Genomic DNA, 26957 nt, shown 5'->3' with positions numbered 1-26957 from the left:
TGCAACCCTATGTCATCTTTGAGACAGTATGGCAAAAGATTGTATTTAAGAAATACAAAAGGCAATTTGGGATAAGAAGAAAACGATCATGGAAAGTAGAATTTGAACAGGAGGCTATAGCTAACACTCCTAATAAAACTGTAAAAACAGCAATGGACATCTTAACAAAATGTAGTTAGGGTCATTGCAGAGTATATGTAGCAAGACCAGGTCACTTCTGCAAAGCAACTATTTCATCTGCAAAAGCTTCTATGTTGAGATCTCAGAAAGTGATAGAGTACCTGCGTTACAGTCCTCCTTAACCATGGTAAACACTTATATTCTTGATATGACAACAGCTGTAGAAAAGGGTGTACTCTTCTATTCTGATGAGACTGAGCGGTAATAAGGGCATCATATAAGCTAGAGATAAAATACATCCAGCCCAGTCTTTTAAAGTAGACACTGAAGTTACTATTTTCTTATGACTACTGAGGAGAAATATCCCCCAGCCCCAAAGATTTGACGTAGTAGTTTTCTGATTTAGAAGATGGTAAGCAGGAATTAGTCACAACATCTAAGGCTTGGCCTTGCAGCAGAAATTCTACCCAAGGAGAACTAGTGGGATTTAAATCTTTACATGTAATTGGGAAAAAAATTACCAACAGAAAAAATTCACAAATCTAATAGACTTGGAAAGACACGGCTTTGGCTTGAGAGGTCCTTATTTTTTTATGAACTGTCATGTAAGCACTTTATAGTGCCTGACCATCTACGTTCAACAGCCAATTAACAAAACTTTATAAATTACTGTTAGAGGGAAAATTGGAACAAGCAGTGTGGGCTTTTCTTCTGTATGTGAAAGAGAGAGTAGTTTATAATTGACTCAGAATCCTAGAACACTCATCATCTTGACAGGCAGAGCTTGCTTTTAACTGAAGAACACCTTTTTTATATGTGTTTCATTTATATCTGTAACACATGTTCCACTATCTGGAAATTGGTCTCAGTACCAAGTGCATATGTAAAATCCACATTGTGTAGACCACATTGTTCTTGTCTTCAGCTTTCTGAGGCATGTTTGGATTATGCTTACATAGTAATGAGGTTCAAAAAAAGTTTAAGAAAAGCTCTCTGATTGCATTAATACAGTAACAACAACATTTGCAACAACTAATGCTACAGCTGACTGAAGGCTTTGGTGCTATAATTAAACAAATCCATATGATAATACAAATAAATCATCATATTCACATAAAATGAGCCCTTTGTATATATGACCCATGTGTGAGCGAGGATGATTCTCCTGCCCTTGAACTTTAAACACAATTTGTGGAATCACAGAATGGTTTGGGTGGGAAGGGACCTTAAAGACCATTCAGTTCCAACCTTCCACCAGACCACGGGCAGGGACACCTTCCACCAGCCCAGGTTGCTCCCAGCCCCGTCCAGCCTGGCCTGGAACCCTTCCAGGGAGGGGGCAGCCACAGCTGCTCTGGGAAACATGTGCCAGTGCCTCACCCCCCGCACAGTGAAGAATTTCTTCCTTACATCTAATCTAAATCTCTTTCAGTTTAAAGCCATTACCCCTTGTCCTATCACTACATGCCCTTGCAAAAAGTCCCTCTATTCTGGATTACTTCTAATAAGCTTGAAAGCATTTCTGAGTTAAGCCACACATTGTCACATACCATCTTGTTATACTAGAACCATGTAAGTAAACAACTTAGTGTATCCATATACTTAATGTAAAATATGATATTGCCTAACCCTCCATATTTCTCTTATGGTGGGCTATTAAGCAACAATTAAGTTCTCCCCTATCCTACCTGAGCAAGAACTTAATTCATATCTAAAGTAAACCTAAAGAAAACAGGTATAATATTTTTTCAGTATTTATGGGCTGCATGAATACAGAATCTTTATTGTGAATAACAATGTGTTTTGTATAATCTTTTTATGCAAGGAAAGGTTTAGAAGCAAAAAGAAGGTATCCAACTGAGAAGCTACAAGTCAAATTTCTATCTGCTGGGTGGTGGTTATAGGGTTGGTTATTTTTCCCTGTATCTTTCTAAATGACCGGTTATAAACAGCTGAAGAAATGAAAGGCAAATTCTATCATAAGAAGTGCAAAGTTTCTGGTACTGCTTTGTTAATATGCTTTGCTCTTGACCTCCACTGGGTCAGGGACACTTCTACAGAACAGGGACTCTGGATTAGGTCATCAGCTACCAAGAAGAGCCCAAGTGTGGATATGGCCTAGAAGCAACTGCAAAGACAATGATTTCTATGTTATACACTCACAGCCACTGAACACTTCACCTACATTTTAGTAACAGCATCAATGTAAACAGCACATTAACTGAGAAAGAATAAGTATGTACTCTTAATGGCTACTGTTGTTAGAGCAGGTACAATTTTTAAAGGAACTTAACTTTCTCTTCTAGGATGTGGTTTTCAGTACCTTTGCCAAGATTCAGCCAATTTTCCGCGAGCTAATTTTGTCTTGGAAATTTTAAACTGTAACTGGCCAGGTTTTTCTAAGAATATGCCTTTGAAAACATACAGTCCTCTTCTGTTGTCCCCAAAAGAAAAATATTTTTCTGCGAGCCTTCCAAGACAAGTATGTATTTGGTCACCCTTTTCACACACAGCACCAGTGGTCCCTTCATTGTTTGAAGAAGAGACTTGGCGGTAATGCTGCGGACATGCCTGTGACAGGGAAAGTACTCTTGCTGTTCCAGTGTTTATCCTGATTTGGCCAAATAAATTTGTGAAAAAATGCCTGTTTGTATGTAGAGATTATTAGCTTGCTACACATTCACTGCTTGGTTTTCTGAAAGATCCTGTTTGTACTTACTTCAGGCTGCGGGTGAGCAGGACTCTCACTGTAATTCAGCTCCTGGCTGCTCTGGGCAGTCTCGAACGTGGAGCCGAGCAGGAGAACCTATAGCCAGGAAGCCGCCCCACACAAGCTGTCATGGTTACAACTGGAGATCAGCAAGCAAAGGCAAGGTAATAGGGTTTCTGACCATCAACAGAAAAGGAGGAGAATTATAAGAGGACTGGGAACCTGGTCAGGAGATATGGATGCTGCTGCGATCAACTAAGAATTTGAGAAGTCTGAAGTTGCATGGACATGGTACTACACTTCAGGGAACATCAAGAAAGCCTAGAAAATGTACCTAGTGAGAGTTACAAGTATGGAGGAAGTAGCGTAAGTGGCTGGATAAAGAGTTCAATAGTGGGAAGAGTCAAATACTGGGCATATGAGTGAAATTAAATGTCGCACAAAAGGTTCTTAGATGTGTGCTCCTTTTCTCAGAGAGTCTGTTTAGAGATGCCTACTTCCAGCTGTGCAGAACATGTAGGGCAACAGATTAGATAATATAAAGGGCTACAGATGGCAAAACTGAGAAAACTGGAACCCACAGTTAGCAGATACTCATGTTGTAAATTTTTTGGTAACCCAAAGTCCCGCTTCTGTAGAATGGGAATCATACTACTTTCCCTTTCAGATGGGTACTGCAAAGGCTGATTAATGCTTTTGAAAGCCCTCAAATACAGTTGTAGTGAAGACAAGAAGAACCAAGGAGTAAATTTATAACTCTTGTTTGAGTGTGGTTAAAAACTGTGACCCAAGTAAGGGCCGTGTACTGAAAAGTGAGGATAACACAAAATACTGAATAGCTCCTCATTCACTGAGCACTGTTTATTCCATGCACTGAATGATACAGACATCTAATGGAAAAAACATCGATGTGCCTGAGTAATTAAGAGTGTATTGAACTGCATATGCATAAGGAAACAGAATTAGGGATGCAAAGATTATATCTCACTTTTGGCATTTCCTAACTTTTGACTTTGCATCAAAGCAATATATTTCAAACAGTTTTTGGATATAGCATGTACACACAGGTGCCTCCATGCACACACCTTAAATGCAAACCAGTTACATTCTCTCACACATACATTTTACCCACATCGCTATTAGCAATGTTTTCTGGTTAAAGAATATGAAAACAACCCTCTTCGCTGTAAGAAAGTACCATATTCCTTTTTCATGTTTCACCTTAAATTTTACATTTTCTAAGCTGCTCTCCGAAATGTTTACATCTCTCCTTGCAGGGTTTTTACTATGGTAGATGTTTAATTTTCATTGCGGACATCCTGAAACAGAAAACGTATCTTTTGAAGTCCTTCATAAGCCTCAGTATTAAACAGAGAACTAAGAAGGAAGACAAACAACAATGTTCTTTTAGAATAGGTAATCTCTGCTTACACGATTCTGCACCTGACTTGGGGATGTCCAGGAAAAAACCTGTGCGTATATAGCTACTGAATTCTTCATCTCACATCCACATCTAAGCAACACTTGTCTTTCAAGTGACATAACAGATTTGTAAGAATATGCTTTTAACAACAGGAAATACATCCAAAATGAAATAAAATTAACATCTTTGTCAGTGAGAAGGTGAGGTCCTACACACTCTTACAGTTCACTCAACGACACATGTTCTCGGCAGCATGGAATTGTAGCACCAGCATGGCTTTTTCCTTGCAAAACCTGCATGGCTGTAAGTACTGCTTTCAGGAAAGACCCTTTATTTACCAGAACAGAAATATGCAGTTAAAAAAAAAAAAAAAGTCTTTCTCGTGCCAGCAATTTTTTCCCTTCAGGAAAAAAAAAAAAAAAAAAAAAAAAAAAAGCAACCTCTTGAAACTCCCTTAATATGAGGCCTGACATGCTCTCTAGGATATCCCTACCTTTTGCCAGAAGCTACAAATGTATACGCTAAAGTAAACAATGGAAAGGTTACTGAAGGTTAAGTACATTCACATACTTCAGAGTGAACAGCCAGCCGCCACGCTGGGAAGATAATTTACACAGCGTGAACCCAGTGCCCCAGTTAGGCTGGTCTGGGGGCTGCTGGCTGCAGCAGGGCCCCCCCGGGCAGGCACGGCTGCCGGCACGAGGGAGGGCACCGCTGTCTCTCCCCCCGTCCACCCTTCCCAACCCCTCGCCCATCCATCTTCCTTGGGGATTCCCTGGCTGGCCTCATGACACGCTCCATGACATCACCTGCTTGCTAAGAATAGCACTTCAGTCAGCCGCCCGCCGGCAGACGGATGGGTTTGGTTACAGAGGCGCTCCCGGAACGGCTGTGTCGTGCGGTGCCGCGCCGGGTCCCCCCCGCCACCCCTCTCCCCAAGTCTTGTTTCTCTGCTGCCAAGGAAACACGGGGAACACACTCTTGGCGTGCCCCCGCTCCCGCTCTCCAGCACAGGCGCACAGTTTTCCAGGTTTGCTGTAACGAAATCTCCGCTGACATCAGGGCCAGCTGCTGAGTGTTGCTCAGGAGCATCCTCAGCTGCACCACCGAGGCCATCCTGTTCATTCAGTACGGGAGAAATGCTCAGTCTGTAATTGTGAGTCATGCATAAACGCATCCTTGCAGCCAGGAATTTAGAGTGCCAGAGTACAGCAACGGAAAATAACTCCTTCGCGCTAAAAATCTGTTGGAATTTGAAAACTAATTTGCTTTCTGGCACCCATTAGTGGCCCCCAGAATTCTCTTCAGTTTAGAACTTGCCACACAGTTTGTGCATATTTTGGTCAAAACTATCAAACACGCATGACAGGAAGAACTTTTTGTCTTTGCACCCACTTCTGGAAAGCACTGGAGTCCTAGAAGGATGCTTATGAAGACCTACAGTGCATCTCTCTCTATAAGGGATTTTCTGTGCAGCAAAGGAGCAGCCAACAGTTGACATGGAGCCAGCAGTCAGGCCACAAGGCCGAGGGGGCCTCTTCTAGCCAGCCTGTCCTCAGGCAGCTGCTGCTGGTCTCCGCTGCTGACGGCATTACCTGACCCAGCCAGATTTCAGCTGTGGTACAAAGGCCTCAGCCTACCACAGGCCCGTCTCCCACTTGCACAGCCTCAGAGCAGCACAAGCCACACTAGAACACACTCAGGCCCCCGCCTCTCCCTGGGAGTTTTACGAAAGAACAAAAGAGGATCTGACAGTGATATGAAGCCAGAACATTTATTAAAATAGGCAGCTAATCCTACCTCTAACACCTTGGCTCCTGTACAAGCCTCTGCTGAACAAAGCCAACCAGCCTGTCACTTTGCTGCTCTCCTCTCACTCCTTTTTTCAACTTTTTATAATTGCTGACACTGTCCTGAATTGCACTGTACATAGCACTAAATTATTTATTCCTTTACATACCGTTTACCGTATTATTGATGTTGTAAAAAACAGAAGTGATGGGAGAATCCCAAATACAGTGCTACAAGCAAATGGACTCACACGTGAACCCAGACCACTGCCTCGCCATCTATAAATTTGACTTACACATTGCATCCTTTTCCTGATTCTGTAGGAATCTCCTCGCTATGGTGGTTGCACTGGGTTTCCTAGCGTTCCTTCTATGATTGCATTCTAAAGGTTGTCTGTGAGGCAATCACATAATCACCCCTTGGATGAAAGACATCTGCAAGAACTGATTTGCCCTAAACTGCACTTCAGCCTGCTCTCACATTGCATAACATCTACCTGGGAACTATATCTACATAGGAACTGAATTCTTCTATGTGCCAGGAAGGCTGACAGTCCCTATGTATTCTTATGAGCAACTGAAATATTTAGTTTTAAAAGTTTTATGAGGATCAGCTGACTTTTAAACTCTCAAAACACTGATTTCATAGCATCAGCTGGTTAGAATTGGACAAAATACAACACCCTCCCCTCTGAGACAAGTCCCCCTCCTTTTTTATCAGAATTTAACTTCAGACATAATACTGTAACTAGTTCTCCGCAAATTGATTTGGCTTCAAAGTGGCTCTGCCTACACTGAGCTAACTGCACAACAGAGGCTAATGGTTAAAGCAAGGACTTTTGGAGGCTACTGTTCCTTGTTGTATTGGGCTCCTGTTCCCTCTGAATGCCAAGAGTAACAGATTATCTAAAGTACATCTACAACTCTACTTCTTTTGTGCAGTTAAAATGTTAATGTTGGTATATACTAAAGGAAAAAGAGCAAGAAAAAAAGCTGACTATTAAAGAGAACAGGCTTGTACTCTCTGCAGCATCTATACCTCAGCGGGATTTCATGTACTAAAGCTGATACACACTGGGAAAGCCTTTCTCCGTACAGAAGTGCAGTCCCATTCAGTGACACGAGCTCTTTTCTCGCCAACAAAACAAACCTTGAGATCTTTGCTTGCTTCTCCCTCTTCTAGTCTCTATGTCCTGCTGTGTTTTTATTTTAGAAAAATAGTTTCAGTTCTCCTCATAGACAGCTTGCTTGAATGTTATAAATTTAAACTTGGACTTTGCCATTTTCATCTGTAGCATCATGATGTAAAAGTATCATGTAAAAGTGGTATGTCTGACATTTTTATTCTTTTGTTTCAGGTTGACATATTTAATTAATAGTTCTTCCTCTCAAAATTCAGTGAATTTATGGTGATCATCCCTGAACTAACTATTGATAGCAGTGCTGAGGGGAGAGGGCTAAGGCAGGAGAGAGCAAAGCAAAATACTCTTTCATTTTTAGTACAGCTGTTCAGTTTTAGAAACAGATGAATTTCCTGTTCACCATCCTTAACAAGTCTAACAGTTTCAGCTCCTCTTACCAGCCTTCTCAGGAGGTGACAGGCACATCCAATATCTGTTATTTTTTGCAGTAGTGTGCATTCAGGACACTCTATGCTCATTTCAGACAGATAAACATTTCTTCTAGCTTCGCTTCTAGTTCCAAGTTTTTCTGTGCATCTTCTAAGCTTGTGTTGCAAAGTAGCCTAGTTATCTTCTCTATTAAATAATCAGTGTTGTGGCACCTGATAACCCTAGGTGTTAACAAGGTGGTGAAAGTACTTAAGTTATTACACAGAGATGTACCTAGGAAGATTTTAACTAAACACTCCCCCAAATTCTTACACCGAATACATCAGGCTGAGAAAGATTTAATCCTTATTGCCGTTATCTTTTTCTGTACTGACACAGTGAGATATGATCTTGTAAAGGCCAGAACTATATTATATGATTACAAAGTCTCTGCAATTTTCTAGTATCGACAGTAGGATACTGGAGCTATGCAGCCTGCAAACTGCCTGCAGAGTCCCTGACTCGACACCTCCCATTTTCTGCCAGTGAACTGCACTAACAGAAAATTAAGTTATTTAACACTTTCCTAGAACTGTATTCTAAAGCAGGAAACTGCTGTGAACATTCCAGGAATTATATTCTCTTAGCAATAACAGAAGGTGGTCTGCCTAATAGTAATTGTGAAGGTAGTTCACAAATTTTGTCGCATTATTTTGTTGGTCAGAAAAGCTGAATAACCAGCAAATCAAAGGAATTTTTTCCTCTTCCAAGGGTAGTTCAGAAGTCAACATCATAGGCTAATACTACACCTCTTCCTATGTAATTGAAATATTTCTACTTAATAATTTTCCTGCCTTGCATATCAATCATGACTATCAAATCTTGAGAGTCTTAAGTTAAATTAATTTAGAAAGAAAACAGTGTGGTTTCAAACACCACACCCTACACGCAAAAAGAACAGCCAAAATAAAGCAATTCCAGTTCCGCTTTTTCAGATGAGAAGATAAAGACAGTGATGCTAATGACTTATCTGACATACAGGATTAGCAACAAAAGAACAGAGAGCGTGCCTCACAACTACGAGGTCTGGCAGTGGGGATACACCATGCTCTCAACTCTCTCCATCTGCCACACGTTCCGTGTGAGCTGCAGCAGAGCAGCCATCTGAGATCCGCTCATCAGTCCAGCAGCTGCCATCCTGACTCCAACCGAAGCTTTACTGACCAACAGTTGTGTGGAAGCTGCAGCTTCAGAGTCACAGCAAAGAAAGGACAAGTACCAGAATCTGACCTTTAGACAAATGGACACTCCTCCCTGTATGGGCTGCAAGCACGTCCATGCAGAACGAGATTCTTTTTACTATGCAACGTAACTCTGAGTATTAAGGGTATGCTGGCGCACACATCTTTGTGTGTTAGAGTGAGTAATGACAAACTAGACACGACTGCGGATGGCCCGTCGGAGTTAAATCTGACTTGACTCAGGAGCTAGCTCCAAGTTTGAAAACAAGATGCCAACAACTTATTTATCCTTGTCGTCTGTCCAGCATTAGCAAGACATGCTTCTAAATATATAAAATGCATCCTAGTCAATCTTTTGCATTTAAAAAATGATTGTGTAAGAGGCTGCAGTTTTTTTTACTTACCAGGAGATGGCGGCTGAATCTTAGGTTGTTTCTTAGTATCTCCAGTGCTGAAGACTTCTGGAGGGGGCTCCTCCCCTCGCTCAATCTTGCACTCGAAGGCAAACAGGTACTGAATGTATTGTTTTTTCAGGGAGCTGGCTGCGCTGCTCGAAGTGCCAACGTTCAAGGTGGTTGCCAGCTCACGCCACTTTTTGTTTTTATTAACCTAGCAAAAGATATGGCAGAATCGTTGGTTTGCAGCAAAGTGGTTTGTTTAAATCAGGAGACAAAAATGGGGGGAAAAAAAAGGAAAAAAAAAAAAAAAAAAAAGCACTTAATGTCTTGTTTTACTTTGTATATTTTCCTCTTTTAACTAATGCTCATTACTCCCACACGCAGTAATGCATAGACAGCATTTACAGTTATAAAACCATTAAGGAACCTGCTGATAGCTACATAAAAAGCTTTGCTTGTGGAGAGTCTTCTGCATGGTGCATCTTTAAAATGCCTTGTGCTCTTCCAGGGCCTATGCTCTTCAGTTAGTAATCCATCTCCAAGCAAATTCATGCTCATTCTCCCCCTCTCTGACACCCACTCACACCCACCCCATTCTAATTAAAAAGCAGCTTCTAAAAACTAATTTAGAAAGCAATAACAGTGTTATCCTGCAATTTAAGTGTTTGAGCATTGATACGAAAAATAAATTTTTCTCCAAAATAGCCACCAGCTGTCAAACAGTTCAGCCTATAATTCTTGGTTCAAGTCCTTTCACTTTAGGGCATCTTGAAGGGACAGATCAATGATCCTTTGGCTAAGTGAGAGTCAGAGCGAAGCCAGGTTCCTTAATTAATTAAGGCAGACTTCAAACACACAGGACTAGTCCAGCAATACTCTGTATTACAGTGCTGACTGCACAACTCCGCTGCGAGTCTTGTTTGCAGTGTAAGGCTGAGAATATTGAAAGACTCTGTTCATTTGTTCCTCAAACACAGCTGATCTGTAATAACAGAAAAGTTCATTTGTCATCCTGGATGATGCCACTGGCTCACTCAGCTGTACCACTCATAGCAGCCAGTATTTTTGCTGTAATACCTGATGTCCCAAAGTTCATTCAATCAGTTGGGCAATTGCTAGGTATGATCCAAGGAAGGGAGGCAGCACTGAAATAAATGGGCTTTGAGCATCTCAGCTTTTGCTGGGGAATAATCCTGATTCCATGATGACAGCTACTTGCCCCGAGGCCTGAGATTTTAATGACTCCAACTTAACTTGTAGAGCTACAAAGGTTATCATTAGCCCTACTGTTCCTAAGCCTGTGTGCCAGCAAAGGAAACATTTCTTACGTTTCTCTCAGTGTTTAATAACACCGTAACTGCTGCCAGTCAGCAAAGATCTTTTGAGGATAGCATTAATAGCAAGCAGGTTGGCATGGCTATGCCAAGTGTTTTTATTTCTCTGGTACATCCTGCGAGAACCCGGGAGTTAAAGGAGACGAGATTTTCATAAACTGCCCCTGTTGAGGCTTGAAATTCAGTTACACAGCCCTTTGTGCCTACTGACTTACAGCTAAGTGGTGCGTAATGAACACACTGCATAATGCAAACAGAAACATTCATGCCTAAATGCCCAGAATATTGGCATTTAAAATGAGACTGCCAACAGCTGGTCTGTTCATGTTGGGACCCCCTCAATTGCAACTATTCAGAGAGAGAACATGCATCGTTGCTGCACAGCTCCACCCCCTGCCACGCTCTGGGCAGAATCATGAGATGTGGAGTGCAGCAGTTGGAGCAACAGCTTTTTAGGAGACCATCACACAGATGCATTTAAATAAACCTCAGCAAGCAAAGCTCTGCACCTCTCAGTAGGCCCAAACAGATAAACATGGTGATCATTCATGTGGGCACACCAGCAAAATCAGGGGCCTTTAAGCGTCAGTTTTCACCGGTACTGAAGCACACACATTTGTAACCCAAGCTCTTTGAAAAATTGGTCTAAATGAACAGCATCTATTCTTTGGCAATGCGTAATGTCTGTCACTGCAAACCAACACTGAGTGTCCCAAAATAAAATAAATTTCCATATAACCAAACATGAATATCCCATCTGCCCCCCATCTTGCTTCATTTTTGATGCAAAGATTCATACTATGGGCACACTCCTGCTGTATGAGGCAGAGCAGTTGTGTGATAGGATTTACCTGTAATAAAGTTTCTGAGCTAAAAGTAATCAAATATTTATGATGCTGGGGGGTATGAGCCAATCACTAAAAATGTCAGGATAGCATCTCCTACCCATACACAGCACTTAACAACTGGCAAGGTGAACTATATTCGGTTTCTCTGCCTTCCTTTAATAACAGGAATAGCTAAAATCTCTGGACTTGAAGGGCCAATGATCTAATTCAGCAGTCAAATCCTACATTGTGAGGTGTACTATTAAAAGTATTAATTGATGTTGGACATTTCTTTCTTGAACTAGCCACACTGATTATTAAAATGTGCTCTCTTTCTGAAGATCTAATTTGACATATTTTTGAGTTCAGATTTTGCAATTACTGTAACATATCTATTTAAATAATATTAAATATTGCATGTACATATTTATCGACATAGCTATGTGTAAGACTCCATCTTACACAGCACTGAACATCCACAAACGTTCTTATCTCCACAGAAACTATGGGTCTCAGCACTTCACAGTAGCTTCTAGCACCCACCCAGTGATCTCCTAGATACAAGGGATGCTTTGTGAAAGCATCAGGCAAGGACAGACAACTTTGAATACCGACTCTAAGGCTGCAAATACTGACCATTTTCTCCTGCTTTCCCTTTTGATGGTGCTAGACAATGAAACGTTTAGTTTTGCTCTGTGGTGGTCAGTCTTACAGAACTCAAAAGTAATTACCAAATATCCCTTTGCAAAATTTCGTTAACTGGTGAGAACACAAACCAAAGCTTCTCTCTCCCATTTGTGACTTTTTAATTCTCAGCTCTTCCTGCTTTCATGTTCCTTCATCTCAATTAAGTAATTCACCTCTTCCTTGTAACAGTTATGCTTGTAAGGCAACCCAAAATATCCTGTAAGCATTTTCCAAACACAGGGAAAGTATAGTCCGTGTCCGAGGAACAAATGTACCATACAGAGACACTCAAGAGATGAAAGGTTTGGGACAAAGGACTGTGTTTCAAGAATGTATATGCCACCTCTCTAGAGAAATGAATTGATTTGTTCCTATCTGGGAAGGATGGATTTAAAAATCTTTTCCTTGCAGCTCTACCATCTGTTTCTTACTTGTAACTTTGATCCAATGACCTTTTCCTCTTTTCTTAATGGCATTACTGGATTCCTCTGAACAGGTAACAATTTCATCTGTCTATAGCAATGGTCAATTTTGTTTCCAACTCTAGAGTTTCAGGGCAATTATGCAGCCCAAAATGAACTCCATACAAATATCGAAGCACAAAACTCTATTTTCTTCAACACTCTTGTCACAGCTGAAAATGTAATGGTGTAGCCAGCAGGAAATACTCTAGAAAAAAATGCATATTGCCTTTTCAGAACGATCACTTTCAAGCACTACTTCTCACCTGTGCTAAACCTCCAATCTCTTTGACGCAGACATAGAGTCTAAACAGGTCCAGGGGCTTCTTGCCCACAGCTGGCAGACTGGCCACGGGCGTACCCCTCTCCTCCATGAATGTGAGGTACCGATCTACCCACATCTTGCGCTCTGGCTCATTTCCTAGCTCATAGACTTTAGTGATCTTCTCTCCAGTTGTAGTAGAGGAACTTGATTTCTAAATCACAAGAAGAAAAAAAAGAGTTGGGGGAAGGGTGGGAGGGGGAGGGAAAAGAAAGTAAGAAACTCACAACATTGAAAAAGAGAAGATGTCAAACAAACTAAAGCTATCACACAACAGTCAGGAATGAAGGCTACTAGTTCAGGCACAAACAGTACATTCTGTCCATATATGGAAAACTCAGCTTTTTAAATAAAGGGCCCAAACTCCCCATTTTCATATTTATTTCACTGATCTGAACTTTGGATCCCAGAAGGCAAGTTTCTGATGTTGCCTCATGTCATTTTAAGAGGAAGTAGCTGTCACACGGTGCTTCTCATCCACTTATCTCAAAGTGCTTTACAAGCAATAATTTGGGTAAAATGAAAAACTAGTTTGTCCCACACAAGTTTACATAATCCCAAAACCAAACAAAATCAACCCTTTCCTCTTTGCCCCCAAAAAGGGGCTAGAAAACCTGGAAGTGTTACTCCAGAACAGGAACTGCACAGAAGTAGCCTAAAGTATGAATCATGGCAAACTAGTACACCAAGAAGTTGTACTCTCTTTAGAGAGTCACAAATGGTTACGCTTTACTACCTCTTCACACCACCGCTGGCCAAAAAGCAATATGAGCAAGAGTGCCTACAGTACAAGGAGATTGGTGGCAATACTCTGTGAGAAGCCAATTAGCTGCCCCAGTCAATAATGCTTATGAGTAGCTACTACTCTCCTCCCATGAAAGAGGCCAGAAGATAGCCGTCTCACATGTCCTGCCTTGCAAAGAGAATGTGTATTATGACCTGGGGAAAACCAGGTACTCACAGCAATCAGAGCTGAACCACCACTAGGAAAAGTGAAAGAGGTGGAAAGAGCAGAATTCTCTCTCACATGGCAGAAATGCCGGAGTGAACCCGTCTCCCTGCTGCTAGCTGGGCTTTACAGCTAATGAAACTCATGTTATCGTGATGCCCTTTTCTTCTCTACATGGAGACAGCAGAAACCACTGAAGCTGCTACACAAGCTACAAGAACTTCTCCCCGTATCTTTTCTGTGCACTATAACCCTGTGAGCTGGGCTGTGTGCCACGTGTGGATGGGCTACACCCTGTCCGAGCTGCCTCTAATCCCGACAGCAGAGAGGGGCTGCTGCTACTGCAGGAAGACCCTCCTGCTTGTGAAAGGTGAAGGGATTTGCTCAGCAGTGGAAGATAGGAGTGGTTCAGAATTAAACACACGAGAAAAAGATTGATATAAAGCTTTGGGAAAGGAGCCAAATATGTGAAGGGAAACATATCCTTTATGTCTGTATAGTAGAATCCTAAACTTCGTTGTTGATTGCAGCAGACACTTCTTTAAACTCATCTAGTCAATCACTCTTTCCCTCCTTTGTCTTTTCCTTATTTTGAAGAGGAGACAGCACTATTCGCAAGTAAATGGGAACTTACTTCTAGTTGAACATCTCTAAAAAAGACCACAGCTGTACCTCACGGATGCTACAGACCACCCACTTTGTCCGTGTCCCCTCACAGCACTAGTGAGGACTGGCACTCGATGCCATGGAAGATGCAGTGGGGTAGCTTCCAACTGCCAATGATTTTAAAAGCATTGCCACCATTCATCTTGCATGTTAGCCTGGAAAATATGACAGGGTCTGGGTCTCCCTCCAGCCATTAGTTGAAACTTGGCAATGCTGGAGGAGAGCCAGAAGAAAGCCGTGAAGCCAAGGGGGGTGACCCAGCAGTTCCATGAGCCATTGCTGTTCTTTCCAGTGAATGGATATTCATTTTAATTAAATAGCCTCCTGTAAAGTTTTCTGCCTTGCTTCCTGATACTGTAACTTCTTCACAGTAGTCCTTCCTACGGACAGATATTGATACCTTTCTTTCTTAGAAATGAGCTGCACTCCTGAATTTACCTGAGCCAGATTCGATTGTGTTACAGCTGCTACTGAATTTGTTTTCATAATACTAAGTGGATGGCAGGAAAGTACTTTGACACAAGTCCTGCAGATAGTGCAACGAAAGCACAAACTGAATCTGTAGTGGCAACCAGTTTATTCAAAGCATCACTTACTATGTATCTGTGTGTTTAAGAAAATCAGTTTTAACTCTTTTCAACAAATATAATTTGTCAAAGATTTTTTTGGGGGCGAGTGGGTGGAAGGAGGGAAATAGTCAAGTTATGTTGCTACTAATTTGATTTTGTAGTAAGAACAGATAGATGATCACATAGGCTTGAACAGCTGAATAAACTGGAGCTATTCCACTACCAACTGCAGTAAAGTTCCCCTACCCCTCATCAGCATTGATTTTAATCTAACAGTTATGATACCACAGAACTCTAGCAAAAACAAAGGTGAGAAATTTCAGCTTTTACCCAGCAAATTTTGTATATGCTTATATTCTAACATATGAGGCAACAGAACAGTTTATATATTCACTTTTATGATAGTTCACAATTAAGAATGTTCAGATTTACCAGTTTTACGTTTTCATTTTTATATGGTAAGATTCTCTTTCTGAAATCAGATTCACAGCAGAACAGAAACAGTTAAGAATTTTTCATTCTGGGTTTTTCTACTATACATCCTAAATGATGCTGCTTTTCAGCAGTGTGGCAGCAGGCTCTAAAATGACAGTATAATCTGAAAACTTTTCACAGCTTACAGAAGGTAAGAAGTGTTACTTACTGTGTGAGCTTTCAGGTTGTCATGCTTTGTAAAATGGGTGCAATTTTCTTCTAAAATGAAATGTTAACTTTAGAAGAATGCACTGGAGGGAAGAATGCTATTCCTCAAGAGTAAAGATCTTTTTTGCTTCTCTATTTTTATAAATGTAAACATATAAAAATGACAGATGTGTGCAAGCTAGTCTACAAACAAACAAACTTCAGTTCCACATGGGCAGGTTCAGCTGGAAGCCTAAATTTGCCTATAGGTAAATGTTAACCCTCAGAAAATAAGGGTTTATTACAAAATTATTCCATTAGCAGATTGTTAACTAAAATAAGCTCATGCCAGGCAATGCTGGAAGAATACAGATCATGAGCTTTTTTTTTCTGATAAGTTTGTTGATAAGTTTTGGTGATAAAAGAATGCTAGTGCAAGCCTGTGGCACATACCTTTCCAATTTACTTGTATCCTACTCTACCTTCAATCCCCAGCACTCTTTCACATGATATGACTGGCCGTGTTTAAATGGGTGATTTAAAAAACACCACCACAGTATGTGGATACCAAAACCAACTCCCATATTAAATCTGTCAAACCCATTACTTTATTTTCAACACACTTATCACCTATTAAACTGTATTATATACACACCCTTGTCTGGTGAGTCTGCAGAATCCTTCAGAGCAACACAAATTTCTGTAGGAGTTCTTTTCACATTGAGGCAGTGGGTAGCTGTTTCTGTACATAACTTTAAGCATCTGTATTTATAGAACTATCTACCATTCACTTCCCCATTTTAATAAAGAATGTGCCAATATTACACAGACCTATTTTACTACAGAACAGAGTGTGCATGCACAGGCAGCAAAAACTGCCGAGGCCCAATGCCTGGCAGAGGCTTTTGCAGGACACAATCCTGTGTCAAGATTTCCCCCTGGAAGACTCTGCAGACCCCTCACAGCTAGCACCATGGAGATATAATACTATTCAGGTATATTCACTGTCATGTTCACGGGCACCTACGGACAGTGAACAGTACTTTATGAGGTCTTCATAACCTACTGTTTTACTCATGTTGCAGTGACCCTGCATAGTTAACACCCACAACTGAAATTTTCCTTTTAAATAACTTTAAAGCCATCTTACCACTGTCAGGGATGCACACTACATGCAAAATTAGCATAGCAGAATTGTTCTTTGACCAGCGTAACCAAAGAGCCCTCAAAACATAACAATCAACTGTTCCTTCTCCATTTTCTCATGCCTCACTTCCATATAAAACTGCTGAGAAGATCCACTTAGTAGGATCACAGGGACACTGTGAAGTCAATCACAGACCATATTTGCCCTTGCTTTTAGCCTTTGCTGGATTGGAGAAGTTGTTGCACATGAAGCAGTTCTGGGATTTAATGAACAAATTCAAGCTGTTTTCAAGTGTGACGAAAAACCTGCAATCAATCATTCCAGTCTATGTTAGGCTGCTGTTGAAGTCAATGAAGTTATCCAATACACTGACCTTCATAGGTAAAAATGGATCAGCTAATTTACAGCACTTATTTTTTTATTGTTCCAAAGCAGTGTCTTTATCCGTATTTGTGTACCAGGAAGCTAACTGAAGCTAAGGATGCAGCAGCATTTGGACAGAAGGACATCCATAAGAAACTGAAAGTACAAGCTATCTCCATTTATTTTTTCCTATGCTATAAGTTGGTATATTTACATGGAAAAAACTCCACATATTTTCACAATGACTCTAGGATTTGCTATGCTGTTTACGCAATGAGCTCAGGAATGCATTATCATTTGGTAGCCTTGTAGAGGAAGAACTCAACATGTTAGCCTGTGCAATAACTCTCTTGCTTTCTTCCAGAAAACCACCCAAATAAGCAATACCCAAAACATGACTGCAAAGAAAACTAGCAGAGTTTTTGGTACCACACTTTCAGAAATGCTGTTAAGAAAAAGATGAGACTTTGTGGGAACAAGTAACATAACACCAGCTGCCTTCTGAGACTCAAAGTTGCTGCCAAATAAACATCAAAACATTAAGGTGGTGCATTTCATGCCATGCTGCCCCTTTGCTCAGGGGATTCATTACATGTCTGGTTTTTGGATGGGGAGATCTTTTTCCCTCCAATTGGCCTTCCTCTGTTTGCCCTGAGACATACTCTTCAACGTATCACTTTGAAAATTGTTATCAAAGAATTGCTGCTAATTTAAGTGCACATTAACATTGGAAAAAACCCCTTTGTATTCATCACAAGAATATATTTCAGTATTTTTCTACAGAGAAATTATGATCGTTATTACTTTTGGTAAAAAGAAAGAAAAGAGGAACAATATGTATTTTTCTAATTCAAAAAACCAAAGCAAAAATGACCAAACAGACTTTTGCTCCCTGTAGGTCATATCAGTTTATGCCTGCATTCTCTTTTCTACATATGCATCTAGATTTTCTATGTGTATACATATACGTATATAATATATATGACAAAATTTTTAGCTTCACACATCTCTCCATGTACAGTTTTTCTTTACGACCTGTATGAGAATGACTAAACATTATTAATCTAAAAAATAGTTTTCTAAAAACATACATGTATAAGGTTTTTTCCTACCCACAATCTGAGTTATTTCAAAATAACTGAATGAAGCAAATCAGAAACAATTTTGGTTTAGAATGTGCCCTGATAACCTAATGGTTGTATTTCCAAATACGCAATTCAAAATTAAAAATTTTTCAAAAATACACATGGCAGCTTTTTCATGGTTCTAAGTCTACAATTTAAACGTTGATATTAGTTTCAACAGGGGAGAAGATTTATCATTTTTGTTTTTTTTTTTTTCCTAAATAATCCTAGCAAAGACAAGTGCAGCAACCAGAGTGAAGTCAGTTGTGTGAAGGAGTTTGGGCCCAGGAACAGAAATGGAATTGTCCTTAACAACACAGTTGGCATGCTTGGAAGCTGATGCATTACAGGAAGGATGTTTTCTTCACAACAACTGCTGTATTACCAGACAGCACACTTGCATGATGCACGCAATTTTACTCTTTCTTATTTCAAAGTACTGTTGGGACAAATTTTGCCCTTGGATATGCATGCTCAGGCCCCACTGAAGCCAGGCAGTGGAACTTACAGTCATGTGTCCAAGAGCAGAATTTGTACCCAGTGTTATAAAGAAAGAAGACTGTTTAGTGGATAAATAATGAAGGAAAGGAATTTACAAAACAAACAAGCAAGCATTAAAATATAATTAATTACAAAAAAATAAACAAAAACCAAAAAAACCAGAGCCACTTACAGGGCTTGATGGAGTCTTTGGCCAGCCTGGGCTGCTAATGCTATCACTTTCATCTCCATGAAATGAGGAGATGCTAGCAGAGCTTGGGGACATTGGGGAAGGGACTGGCAGGTTGCCTGGGGTTGGGGGCTGAGAAATACCCTGAGAGCTGTAGCTATCCTGTGGTAGAGGAATAAAAAAAAAATAATATGACAAAGGCAGGGCAAACTTTATTAAAAACAAAAAAAATACATCCAGTTTAACAGACTGACCAATTTTTATATATAAAGTATATATAAACAGAGAGACACATACAGAAAACACACACATATATAAATATATTTATATATATATATAAAAGGTATTAAAACAACATTGTTAATTAGTATAATTTGGAAAGTTTGCTGGATGCTTGGCTAAAGTCACTAAGCCACCATGCTTATTTCAAGCTCACATGGAATGCTAAGCATGGGTTTCCCCTTATGAAAGAAAGAAAAAAAACAAGCTGTTCACCTTATTTTATCAAATAAGGCAGGAAAGCAAAATATTAAAGTATGTTGCTGCTGCTGAGGCGGCCAAAACAGGAAGCTATAACTGAAGGCAGAGAAAAATGGCTGCAAGTATTGAAACCAGGCAAGACCCTTCTTCCCCACCCACCTGGCACAGCCGAATCCCCACGCAACTTTTGGCTTGGGTTGCTTTGCCCCCGCAAGTTAAAATGCCGTAAGAACTAGTAACTTTCAGATCCACACAATGAAGGAAAAAAGAAAAAAAAATAAAAAAAAAAAGAAACAAACAAAGAGATTGCACGTGGATGGAAAGGCATGCAGGAAAGAACAGAAGTGGGTAGGCCAAAACCAGAAGATGAAGGACAACACAGCAGACTTCTGCGGGCTGAACCAACACCACGTGCAGAGGTGGTAAATACCTTTGACTTGCTCTCGGGTTGGGGGGTTCCTTCTTCTTTGCCATCTGCTTTGAGAGGAAGGGGTAGTTTGGACTCACCGGGTGTCATCATATCTGCAAGACCCATAGGTGCTAATCGAAAACAGGAGAAACAGTTAAGCATGACTACGTTTGGCTTTGTAGGAAAAAACACGCTTCCTGCTGCAAGACTGCGGCGCCACGTGAAGCAGAGGTTACCCCACCTCTGTCCTGTTATTCCAGCGTCCGGAAACCTGGAAACCTCTTCAGTTGAAGCGAGGAAATAAAAGAGAATGAACAAGGGAAGAATACAAGCACCATGCAACAAGAACAATAAACACATTACAGAGGAAAATTCATTCTTGATGCTGCTGGTGGTCTTCAAATGTCTCCACATTTGACTACTACATTTTAAAAGAACAACAGTCTATTTTAGTAACTACTGCACCTTCCCTTTAGCAACAGTCAAATATAAATGAAAATGATGCACATTTTGCTTGGAGTGTTGAATCCAAGAAAAAGGCTGAATTTCCCAGTTACGTCTGTATTAAGGTTGGTGTCCAGCAGATAATTCCTGCCCCTACCGACTTCAGTATGAATGGCTCAGCCACTGTGAGCCTTAGCTACAGAATTACAAGCTGTAAACTCCGCTCTGCTGGAGATCCGGCACTCAACTTCTTCCCCTCCTGCCAAAATGAGGTGGGACTACAACGAACGCACAAATGTCTTTCTCTGATAATGGCACGCAGTTGCCTCCCAGGGGTGTGAGGAGTTTAAGGGGGTTTTTTATTTGAAGATGCAAGTGCTAAGTATAGTATTATTGCTGCAGAGCTGCTGGGTTCCTGGATTTCTAGAAAGATGCAAGAAGAAACATTCGGATAAACAGACAGAAAATACTGGGCAGAGCAGATGCTAGGAGGTGCCATGACACTGAATCAATGCAAATAACCAGAGAACAGCAAGACACCAGGTGATTCTTTCCCTGCAGAAAACCATGTGCACAGCATTTGCAAACGACTGGATTATCTTCCCTTCCTCTCCTTTTTTTCTCTCCCTCATGCCTTTCTTTCGAAAAAGGATCCGAGATAAGAAAAATAAAGGATAGAAAAACCTACAAGGCAATAAAAAGGAAAAAATACATATCCCAAACTTACAAATTTTAGGAATTGACAAACATCATTGTTTAGAAAAAAAAAAAAAATAATAATCTGATCATTACCAGGCTAGCGTGCCTCTCTGCAGAATGACAATGCTGGCTTGCACTAGGCAGCAGGCACACTGCACAGCCAGCCAAAGATAGGAGGGGGAAAAGAAGCTTTAAAAATACTTCACAGATTGCCCACTACGAAATGATTATTGCACATATTCATGTATTACTATGTTTTAGAAAATAATTAGTTTTAATTACAGCAGTGAGAGCATGAGCAGGACTCTGGCGAATACGCTGGCAAGCTTTGCAGTGCTAATTTGCTAATATCTTTAGCATCACTGCAGGTTGAGACTATGGGTCTGCCAAAAAAACCTACCCAACCGTGTGCCGTGTGAGTTTACAACTGTACGCTCAATATACAGCTTTGAACTGCCGGTGTTTTTCATGGGCACATTTTCTTGTTTTTTCAAAGCACATTTGTAGCCCAATCAAGCCCTTAAAGTCATCACAACACATAAATCATAATTGGGATTAAAAAAAAAAAAATACTTGCAATACTTAAGACTTCAAGAATTGGAACAAAAAGCCTTTTTGAAGTGATGCAGCTGCAGAGAAAAATCTATTGGGATCAGCTAAAAATGCTGTTATTTTTATGTATGTCTGTAAAACCTCAACAAAACATCCAAGCAATATGATACTGGGAAGACAGCATCTATTAAGCATTTGATTTGTATGCATTTTGCCCTTATAACTCTGTTTGAGGAGTTGGGGCAGCTTGTGACCATTATGAAGTGAAGGATGGCAGCCTAACACATTTTAGTTTTGAATTTCACAGTTAAAAAAAAAAAGTTATTTTTCTTCTAGAGATTTTTTTTTTAAATGTATGTACAAAATGGCCAAATGTATGCCACAGTCTGGTTTCAAACTGGGATACAAAACTGTTATACAAAATCCATTTTAACAGTTAACACATTTCATGCTGTGAAAGCGCTAAAAAAGAAGTCTTAGTTTTAGTTTCAAAGATACCAAAGATGACCCTTCCCCTCTAAAGTGATTTTGGAGAGGTCAAACAAAGCAAAGTTAGCAATCACACTTCACCAGAATTCTGCATGGCTAAATCCTCTGCTGATATTTCACTGTTATCTAGGTTGGCACATCATATTTCTATTAACAAGGAACATAATAATTGTGCCTACTTCTGGTAGTCCTCTTTCCATATCAGAATTCCTTTATAAAATTTTTTTCCAGAGAAGTTTAAGTTAACACCTCATGTAAAGGGCAAGTAGCTCTAGTTTGCAAATTACCACACATATTCTGACTGTATTAATCAAGTTTAGAAATGTAAAAATACTGATTCATTTTGGCTTTTTAATATTTCTTGTTGGCATGTGCAAATATAACTACCAGGATTAAGAGACAATTCTGAAAAAAATAATAGTTTCCCAAATTCTGTTTCAATTTTTGTTCTAAATTATTTACTTCATCTACATCCTTCTACCTATAAGGGGAGAACTGCAAGGATTTTACTAGCAAACTGCAAAGTTGTTACCTAAAAGGGGAGAACTGCAAGGATTTTACTAGCAAACTGCAAAGTTGTCTGGTTTCCCTATAGCTTTTACCTAAAACGTTTCCACAGCTTCTTTTCTATCCACTGTTGAAATGCTGTTTCATAACTTCTTGCAAACGTACTCTCCAGCGATTTGCAAACAGACATTCCTTCACTTTTTTTAGCGAAGTGGTACAGTGAGAACATTGTTTTGACCCTTTCTGAGCAGTGAAATACTGTTATTGTCACGAAACTGCTAAAATAAGACACGGTCTCCTTCTACACAGGTACTAATAATTCTGCGTGTGAAGTGCAGACCAAAGGATAAAACATTTTAGAGAAGAGGATAACAGGGAAATCTTGACTCAAAAAGTGTTTTAGCGTACTGTGAATAGGTTTCAAGTACTAGCCTCTGGCTTATTATAAGAATTTAAGAGCTAGAATGATTTCAAAAAGCAAGTATGGGTCAAGGTCCTGAATTAACTATTCCATGCTGAATTTAATGTACTCCAAGGCAGATATTGACATGAGTAAAACTGCAGCAAAGTATTCTTTTTTGCTAAAGGCTGCTCTATCAGTCCCAGAAGATGATGAAATACTGTAGGAGCAGCAATACACAAACATTGTTTTTCTCTTTATTGCTAGTGCAATAACAAATCACAGTCTACAAAACAGAATATTACATCCTTTGTAAGACATTTCTTCTTCCCTTTCACCCCTAGCACTCTCCCTCTGAAAAAAAAAAAAAAGAAGAAAAAGCAGCGAATTTGTGATTTGTGTGGCGTTAGCAAGAGGATCCCCTCTGCTTTTATGCCCGCAGGAAAAATAGAAGAGGGACAACAGCATTGCCTAATGTCCTGCCATGAGTGACTGTCTGCCCTGGGGGAAAAGCACAGCCCAGGGCATTTGGGCACCTTATCTGAAAGGGAGGAGTGGGCCACCAAGGACCTCAGGTGCTGCATCTCCTTTCTGCCTAACAAGTATCATCTGAGGGACGACAAGTACCCGCGGTCTGGGATGTGGGCATCTCTGTGCCTGGAGCTGGCTTGATTTACAGTCACACAATGACCGCTGGATCACAGTCATCGCTTGCTTGAAGCACAGGTGAGGGGATAGTTCAGCTGTTACCAACTGCTGACATCCTTCAGAAAGTTTATTTAAATGTGCATTAAGTAACAGCTCATATGAAGATACGCATTTGAGCAAAAAAAACAGTGAAGTAAATGGAGGTTTCAATTTTTCAGAGAAATGTAACCAAGCCGTAAAACAGAGAAAACTGTTAGCTGTACTGAAGCTCCGAAACCATATAAAAACAATTCCATGAGCATCAGCAATCTTCCTCTATTTTAGAGTAAAACCTAAAAGTGTATTTGAATAAGATAAATATAACCAAAGCCTACACTCCTCCCTCAAAACAGGCAATACAACTGCACTCTCCAAAACCCAGACAACCAAGAAACAATCAAGAAAACTTTTCCCTCTTTCTTACCTTAGTTTTTCACTGGTCTCTGAATGAAACAATAGGCGTTCATGATCAGTGTATGTAAGCAAGTTAACTCATTCTCACACTTCACTCCATCAGCACCCACTCAGTTGCATTCATTTTTGGCCATACACATTGACTGAACCCTCATTTATCCAACAGACCTGTGACTTTACACTAGTGGGGAAAAAGGCTCAAGAGCTAGATAGCTGAACTGGTCCTCCTGTCACAGAAAATGCTGTTTTCAAGCCTGGAAGTAGGTATCACCTGCAAGTTTTCCACCTCATCAAATGTAGGACAAGAGCTGATCCAGAAGCGCTCCCCCTGGTCAAGACATTCTCATTTTAAGTACTGTATTTACACTTGACTTAAGCTCAGACCTTCATTTCTTTGACCCAAGCAGAAGGATGAGTCTGAACAAGGGGAAATGCAGCATTCCCACTGCCTGTGCCCCCAGCAGTATATTCACACCTAATTTTCTCTTTTTGTTTCCTGCCCCCCCCCACCCCAGCCCCTGTACCAACACCATCTGTGTGCTCTCGGAAGCCGACTGCATAAAGTGATCTAGATGCATGTCTGCTCAGGCACAGAGGAAAAGAGGTACACTCAGCTCCTCTAGTTCATCTTATACTTACTTTCCATTGGGTAATCTCTGAATTAATAAAAACTGGAACAAAAGAAAACCTCACAAATGCACTGGCAGAAAAAACCCTGATAAATGTTTAAATTATTAAAAATCCAATATTTCAGAATGCATAACACAATAAAAAGAGTATGACTACCCCATACAAAAGACTGCTAGGATAAATGGCCTTGCATTGAACAGATTTCCACTGTATAAAATAACGAATGGCTGAATTATCTGAACAAAAAAACCTCTGTGAATCTTCCTTTAAACTGGTTATTCCTCAGGAATACATAAATCTTCTTAGGCAGGGCACTCTGCCATCTGTTTGCTGTTGGTTATTTTTGCAGCTCTGGAGGCCAAAGGAAAAGGGGGAAAAATTACTTCTGCTAATAGCAAAACAGAATTTATAGCACAGTTTCAATGCTCAGAAGTAATTTTATTTCAGCAAGCCAGACAAAACACATAACTACACAAACAAAACATAATATTACCTGGGACAGCTCTGGTGGGGGAAAAGCAAGCTATTATCTAATGGTCTTTTCAATAGCTTTTCCCTCTTCATCTAGAAGTGCAGTGTGCTGTCTGGTCTAACCAATGGCTTCCAAGCCAGCATTGGAAAAAGACCTTTTCTTTTTCTTTTTGTAAAAATCTTCCTGATTAACGCTTCCTTTCTGTTTCTTCTGCTAACCAAAAATGTAACATAATATTCTTGAAAAATAAGATACTGTTAAGTGTCTCAGGAGCTCCTATGCAGAGAAAAACCTTATAGACATACTAGACACTAGAATCTCACAGTGGCCATTTTCTGCCCAGAGATCAGGGACATATAAAATTGACAGGGAGGAAAAACAGGGAAGGAGGCAAAGGATGAAGGAGTAAAACATGCTAAGTGGCACAGAGAGGAAGATACCAAAAGACAGGCTCTTAGTAAGATACAATTTAAGTAGTAAAGGCATCTCTAAAGAAATAAACAAAAGTAGAAACAAAACCAACCAAGAAACAACATCAAATCACCTTAGCACAACCTATCCTGCTTTCAGAAAAACTTCAAGAACCCCAAGGACTAATGTAATCAGTAAAGCATGTGCAGAAACCCCGTGACTGGAATAAGTATTGGGTGGATCCTCTTTAGGGTCACTGAAACTTCATTCAAACCCACCCCAGACAAAGAATTGACCTTCACTGGTATTATCTTGATGGAGGATCATTGTTAGGAGTTCAAGATGAATATGGACATGAAAAAAAAAAAAAAAAAAGCACATTTGCACAGAACTACATTCACCTTTCTTCAGTCACACACAAAGCTGCAAATTCTAAATTCACAAGTCATGATAGGAAGGATAACGCCAGCAGCTACACTGAATATGCTTTTTTTCACAAAAGGAAGCTATAATTAAACTTTATATACTAATATTTAAATAAGTAAATGAAGAAACCCTATATATGGTTATAGGAATCTTGGAAACAGTAAATACAACCTATGTTTTCAGAACAGAGTAATTATTTTAAGTTCTCAACTTACAGCATCTTCAAGTCAGAGCTGGTGCACATCCCTTTTTTATAAGCAGTACCACGTTAAATATCTGAAATTGCAATCTTAGGAAGTAAGACACTGAAAAGCAACAGCAGCCTCTTAAAAGATGAGGTTTTTCTCCTTCCCTCTCTTGCAGACACATACACACAAATATATATATACTTGCTAGTCAACACCTACGTCAAACTGGGTCCGAGTGTTGCTGGAACTGTTGAAAACATTGTACTCATCTACATGCTGTGCAAAAGGACTTAATGAAAAATGTATGAGTTACTGTACAAAAAAATGTGAATACCTTAGCCTAGTTTCGAATCACTCCAAACTACCCAACAGGGGTGAATTGAATGAAGAAGGCTACGCCTCTGCCAGCAGCCCAGGGCTGGTACCGCCAAGCAGATTTATGGAGGAAGGCCACTGCTGAAAGGTTACCCACCATTACCTGTTGAACTGTTCACCATGTTAGGAGCCATGCTGTAAGGAGGAGCCTGCGGGTTCATCAACCCCGAGCTGTTGTTCATCGGCTGAGTGTAGGGGGAGCTGGATCCCATAATACCGCTCTGATTCATGGCAGGAAAATTGCCTTGCCTATGAGAAAAAAAGAGCACACACAGGATGTCTCATTACATACCTCATTGCTGAAAATGCTGGGGTTTGTTACAGAGTACACCTCCCATTGTTTGCAAATAGCTAAGAAGAAGGCACTCAATTAGTTCGTTTCACCTACATGGGGAGCTTTGA

At 40.2% G+C, this 26957-nt stretch overlaps 1 protein-coding gene across 6 annotated transcripts in view; it reads right to left on the bottom strand.

Moving 5' to 3' along the window:
* The window catches only part of ARID1B (AT-rich interaction domain 1B), a 332937-nt gene that overhangs the window by 17115 nt on the left and 288865 nt on the right, over positions 1 to 26957 (bottom strand). For 2 of the 6 annotated variants that reach the window (XM_033011608.2, XM_033011610.2), the window contains exons 9-13: positions 26653 to 26804; positions 19883 to 19992; positions 18976 to 19134; positions 12808 to 13017; positions 9239 to 9443 (exon numbers count right to left, since the gene is read on the bottom strand). In XM_033011608.2, coding sequence (XP_032867499.2) covers positions 9239 to 9443; positions 12808 to 13017; positions 18976 to 19134; positions 19883 to 19992; positions 26653 to 26804 — 836 coding nt within the window. The remainder of the gene's footprint in view (positions 1 to 9238; positions 9444 to 12807; positions 13018 to 18975; positions 19135 to 19882; positions 19993 to 26652; positions 26805 to 26957) is intronic. The other 4 variants (XM_033011609.2, XM_033011611.2, XM_033011612.2 and 1 more) reach the window with 3 other exon arrangements.

The sequence above is a fragment of the Tyto alba genome, unplaced genomic scaffold, assembly GCF_018691265.1.
Source record: "Tyto alba isolate M040663 unplaced genomic scaffold, T.alba_DEE_v4.0 Super-Scaffold_22, whole genome shotgun sequence".
NCBI lineage: Eukaryota > Metazoa > Chordata > Aves > Strigiformes > Tytonidae > Tyto > Tyto alba.
This window is presented reverse-complemented; position numbering and strand designations above follow the sequence as displayed.